At 48.6% G+C, this 6,000-nt stretch overlaps 1 protein-coding gene across 1 annotated transcript; it reads right to left on the bottom strand.

Annotated features, from left to right (window-relative positions):
- On the bottom strand, positions 1–5,712 carry LOC143840622 (vitelline membrane outer layer protein 1-like). The gene is made up of 3 exons (XM_077344222.1): positions 5,542–5,712; positions 2,599–2,696; positions 1–307 (listed from the first exon to the last, which is right to left on the bottom strand). Exons 1-3 carry the CDS (start codon positions 5,710–5,712, stop codon positions 1–3), a joined length of 576 nt encoding a protein of 191 aa, XP_077200337.1.
- Between the last annotated feature and the right edge of the window lie 288 nt (positions 5,713–6,000).

Raw genomic sequence — 6,000 nt, 5'->3', positions numbered from 1 at the left:
TTATTTGCAACAGAAAAACTTTACATCATTGAGTTCAGTACGATCAATCACAGGTAACACTTTTACTTTCTCCACCTTTGTCTGGATCCCACATATATTGCCATCTTTGCAAGCCCCACTCCATTTCCCATATTTACCCCACGCTGGTCCATCTCCTTCCACTTCAGCTCCACCAGAACATTGAAACTTGATGTTGTTGACTGCCGTATCGTCAGCTGTTATTCCTTGGGGTTCTGTCACTCGGAGGGAGAAGGCTTTCAAATAGTTACTCCAGCAGGAGATTTCCTCAGACCAGATGCCATCATGTCTGGACAAGAAAGGAACTTTTTGAAGAAGGCTTCATACTGCTGTTTTGCAAGAGTAATGGAGGGGATGTTTTCAATAGGCGTATGTGGAGGATATGAACACTTGTAGGATGTGTGTCCAACTCACAAAGCATCTGAATCCATGCTGGGAAAATTTTCATTTGCTTATTTTTGGAAACCAGGGCACATTCTGCACACACTGGATAATGCAGTTTCAGTGTGCTTTTGCAGCTGGATTTTCCTGTGCAGAACAGGAAACTGTAAGGCTTTCTGCACTCCTTCAAAATCGCACAATGTTTGCCAATTGAAAACGCTACTGATTTGCTGTTATGCACAACATCGTTGACAATCTGCAACACTCCTGAAACCGATCCGCAAAAAGCGCTTCCTTGTAGCGCTTTCAGGGAAATCCCCAAAAGTGGATTCACTCTCCGGAAAGCGCTACACTCCTGCAACCAATCTGCAACACTAGCGGGAAAGTTCTGTGCGTTACCATTGTTGTGGTTTCTACAAAGTCCCTCCCCCTGGCTCTCTCCTCTGATCTTCCGGCGAAGCGATCGCCATTTTTTTTTCTCCGAGCGAGCGGAGATCAACGCACCGGTGAGCCTCCGTTTAGACATTGAGGCTTCCCTGGCTGCAGTCCCTCCCCAGAGCTGTTTACAGTCACTAAGCACAAACAACAGAGAAGCCCGTTTGCTGATTTATTTTCCCTTTATTTTTCACACTGTTTTCGGCCAAAAATCGCGCCCGTGAAGGGGGGGGGGATTTTTTTTTTCACTCGGGGGGAGCGTGGCAACGATGAAATGGCAGCTCAAACACACCTGCCAGCTGGATGGGTCTCTCAGTTGCAACGAATCAAGGCAGATTCGTTGCAACGTGTGTGTTTTAAAAAAAAAAAAACCTTTCTTAAAGGGAAAGGGGCTGTTTGGGAGCATGCTAACGGCCGCCCATTGGCTGCTTGACGGCCAGGGGCGGGATGAGCTTGGCAATAGCACTTCCTTTTTAGCGATTTTTGCCGAGACCGGAAGCCTGTGGGAAATGATATAAACGCAACTGGATTCCACTACAAAGCAGGTATGCATAACGACGAATTCCACTATTTTAAATGGCGATTTTTCATTCAGCAAACAATTTGCTACAAGGATCCCGGTGCGGAAAGCCCCTGTACTTCAAAACTGCATTGAAAGCACATTATCTAGCATGTGCAAAATGGACCCAGGTTGCTGTTGGAGGAACAGAAAAGGAGGCTATGGAGAAATGTATCTTGTATATTCCTTCCCAGATTTGCTTCTCATCTCCTAAAAAATGGCATTCCACTAGTCCAGGGGTAGTCAACCCGTGGTCCTCCAGATGTCCATGGATGACAATTCCCATGAGCCCCTGCCAGCATTTGCTGGCAGGGGCTCATGGGAATTGTAGTCCATGAATTGTAGTCCATGAACATCTGGAGGACCACAGGTTGACTACCCCTTCACTAGTCCACTAACTTAGCAACATCATTTCTGAATCTTTGGGTGTCCTCTGCCCCTAAGTTACTCTCTTCTACACTGTCCAGGCATTTATTTATGCTGTCCTCTCCCTCCATGTACAATGCCTGACTGCTACATCCTCATTAAAGGGCAATATTGAGATGGAGCAGTGTGGAAGTCCATTTCCACAGGGCCCTGATAGTTTCACTATGCTAACAGGAAACACCGCCCAGTAACAGCAGCCTGTTGTAACTACAGAAAGCAGCTGAAAGGGGAGAAATACCTGATCATGGGCCTATGTGTCATCTAGATTGGCTCCCAGTAAAGCACAAAACTGCTGGTATTTCTCTTTGCCGCCTTCCATTCTACTGTTGCCAGCTTGGAGCACTTAGAGAGAAGGAGCATCTTGGGGGTGGGGCAGTGGGGAGGAATACAAGGACTGGGGAAACATTAGCACAAGATTCCATGACCTCATTTTGAGATGAGTACCTGCCGGAAGAGTCACATCTAGGAATACCCCATATCTTTCTGGTGAAAAACATAGAAATTAGGGGGATTGCTAGGGTGCTGTTGATGCTGCGAAGTTACTTATGGGTACTCAAATTGAAGTCATGTTGTTATGTGCTGTTGCTTCCCCCCCACTCCTATTTTGTTCCTGCTCAATATGTGTATGTGTGTAGAGCACAACTGCCTGGTAACCCTATTACATGCTTGGGGGAGGAAAAATTAGTTGTACAAGAGAGGGCAGGGTAAGATATGGGAAGGGGAAATATAATAATACTGTGACTATGTTAATTTCAAAAGCAGACCACACACGTACTCACGTGCCCACTGAAGAGGTGATGGTTGAGCCATCTGAACAAAACCCACGAATGCCAATTGCGCCAACCTTATCACGTAGAGTAGAAGACTGCTCTGGCAACTGAGAAAGTGCATGCAAACCAGAAACAGTGAGAAGAACTTATTAGCTGGCATAGTGACATATAGCTTCCATGTGCACAAGCATTATACTTGAAAGAATCAGATGCTGGGGGAACATGAGAAGGCCTTTTCCTTCCCACCTCACTTGTGAGCTTCCTTCTATGACCAACTTCTGCTGGAAAAGTGATGTTCCCTGGGACAGATGGATTCTGTAGCCAGATCCAGCAGGGGAGTTCTTATATCCAATGGGGATGACAGATGAAGTTGCTTAAAGAAGATCACTTAAAGAAACTAAAAGAAAATAATGTCCTCTTCACAAAGGCCTTCCATCAATATTACACCAATAATACACCAGTCTTTATCCAACAGTTGTTCTTCTGCCTTCTAGTCTGTATTGGATCTAATAATCATCTTTAAACGTCCCGCGGCGCGGACTAAATAAAACAGTAAGGGCTGGTGGGGAGGAGTTAGGGAGGGCTATGTCTGGGATAAAAACTCGGAGGAGCGAATCAGGAGCCACGAAGCGGCTCCTGATTCGCTCCTCTGAGTGGCACTCCAGGGCCAAGTGTCCAATTGGGAGGCGCACAAAGCGCACCTCCCTATTGGACACTTGGCCTGTCTCCCAGAGCCCATGCCGCTAACTCTTCACTCCTCCCGAGCCGCCATCATGCCCGGATGGCCGCCAGAGAGGAGGCTCGCCCCATGCTGCTGGCCTCCGGGAAAGCGACTTTCCCGCCACCTGGCGACTGCCCTCGACCACCCAGGGCCCTCCCCGCAACACCACCACCCCTCCCCGCACAACGCCGCCCGCCTACCTCGCCCAATTAACCCGGCCCACCATCCCCGACGGCCCCGCTGTACGCCCTTGCTGCACCCGGCATGAGAGTCCGTCTGCGCCTCACCCCGCTCACCCCCTTCCCACCCCCACCCCCACCCCACTACTCGCCCATCGCCACTTCCCCGATCCCTGCCTCTTCCTGGCCGTCGCCGCCACTGATGCATTCGGGCCCCGGACAGAGCCCCGCCCAGCCGCTCCGACCTCCCTGGCCCGCCACCGTATGCGCCGCGCCTCAAACGCTGCCAGAGACGCCGCTGCTGCCCCGCCTGCGCCGCCACTGCAACGCCACAGCCGTGCCGCCGCCTTCCGCCCTGCACCTCCAACGCCGCCAAGACCACCACTGCTGCTGGGCTGGCCACGCCGCCGCAGGAACGTCCCTGATCCGACGCTGCCGCTCCGACGCCGCGCCCACCGCCACTGCTGGCCCGCCACCCCTGCGACGCGCCACGTCGTCGCCCGCCTGTTAAAACTGTCCCCGCAGCTCCCGGCCGCTGAGGACCCGACGCCGCCGGACACAGGTAGGCCGCTTCCCCCTGATGCACCCCCAGCCGCGCTTCAGCCTTCCGTGGTCCGTTGGGGGGAGGAAGATAAAGGCTTCTGCGGCCCCAATGACCCCGTCCATGCCTACAGCCTCTAGCGCCCATTTTATGGTCACTTAAAATGGGCTTTAAATTTAGTCACCATATAATCATCATCATAATAAACTTTATTCTTAAACTTTATTCTTTATTCTTATATCCAGACCTTCTTGGTAGCTCAGGGCAAGTGACAGAGTGGATTAAAACAACTTGATGTGAGCTGCCCTGAGATGACCGGTTCAAGTGGGGAGTGCTATAAATTCAATAAATAAATAAATAGTCTAAACCTTATATGCATTGTATTTGCCAGTCCATCAATAAATTGGGGAGGGGGTGTTTCCAGGATCTTCCTGGAGAGGAGATCTTCTGTACACTTCTGTAGCGATGCCAGCATTTTGTTGGCTTTAGGGACAGCTCGGTCTTGAAGGCTATGATTAAGGTCATGTAGGGAATCATCCACATAGAGGAATCTGGACAAAATTCTTATGCATTAAGTGATCTCCTTTTTACATACTTCAGACATATATAAAGCAGCTAAATGGTTTATTTGTATCTAACCTTTTCTCCCAGGCTTGCTCACTACCTGGAAATAGTTCTGGTTCAATATATAATCCTCATAAGAAAACTAAAAAAAAAAGCCAGAACAATTAATTGCAAACTAATGTCCCATATAGCAGCACAATTAGTTCAGAAAATAAGATTAATCACATCAATGCTTAAACCAGAATATTTGCTTACAAAAGACAAGCATACTGCACAGCAAGCCTTGCAAATGTGGGGGTTGGAGGACTTTAGTTCCATTATCATCCTTCCCTGGATGGCACAGGCCAGCTTGATCTTGTCAGCTCTCCACAGCTAAGCTTGGTCTGCCTTGGAGGGTACTTAGATCGGAGACCACCAAGGAAATCCAGGGTTGCTATGCACAACCTGTCAATTGTAAACCACCTCTGTTGATCTCTTGCCTTGAAAGTCCTATGAGGCTGCCCCAAGTTGACTATGACTAGATGGCACTGGTATGACATAGATCAGGCAATATTCCAGAAGAACAAATTGGCTTTTTCTTTATGTGTGTTTCTTTTTTGTGTGTGTAGCCTTGCTTTTTAACATTCCCTCACTTGTCCTTGAAGGAGAACATTTGCAAACTGAAGTTATGCTGCCAAAAGTGAGACCTCTGCCATCTATTTTCACCAAGTCCTCCTGTAAGGGTCAACAGCAGGTTGAACAGTCACTTTTGTGAAGACTGTTCCTACACCCCCCTCTCCAGCCACCAACTAATGTCAAGATTGTCCACAACCAGATTTGCCAATTGGAAAGAGGAACCCAAAGTAGAAGAAATGAAATATATCCTACAAGACAGCCTCCTTGTGTGAGACTGGGCATGGAGAAGACAGTCTAAAAAAACAGAAGAAAGAGAAAGAGAGAGAGATTACCTTCAGTGCAAACCCTTCAACGAAGCCTTCAAGGCAGAAATCCTTTTCCCCCCAGTCTCCCCATTTCCCTCCATTTGATACTGAAAGGGTAGAGGTGCTGTTGCGAGTTTCCACTTCCCACAGACAGCAAGAGAACATCAAGGAGAGGACAGCAGTAACCAGGAGATGCATATTGAAGCTTCAGTTCAGCAGAGAGTTGGGTAGAGGGCAGCAGTGCCAGAGACCAGAGATCTTGTTTTATATGGTGAGCTGAAATGCCTCATTAATCTAGTGGCAATCATATTGTGCTGCCCTGCTGGACAGCACATACTGTACCTGAGCACATCCACTACAATGTTAATGTGCTCTTGCACCGATAGGATCTTCACTAAACTAAGTAACACCCCCCCCCCCACCGATGCATGCAATTAAACTATCAGACGGTTTGCATTGGTGAACTGGAAATCTATCCTGGGGTGA

This window comes from Paroedura picta, chromosome 6 (assembly GCF_049243985.1).
Source record: "Paroedura picta isolate Pp20150507F chromosome 6, Ppicta_v3.0, whole genome shotgun sequence".
Taxonomy (NCBI): Eukaryota; Metazoa; Chordata; class Lepidosauria; order Squamata; family Gekkonidae; genus Paroedura; species Paroedura picta.
Note: the sequence above shows the minus strand (reverse complement) of the source record. Positions and strands in the feature narration are given on the sequence as shown.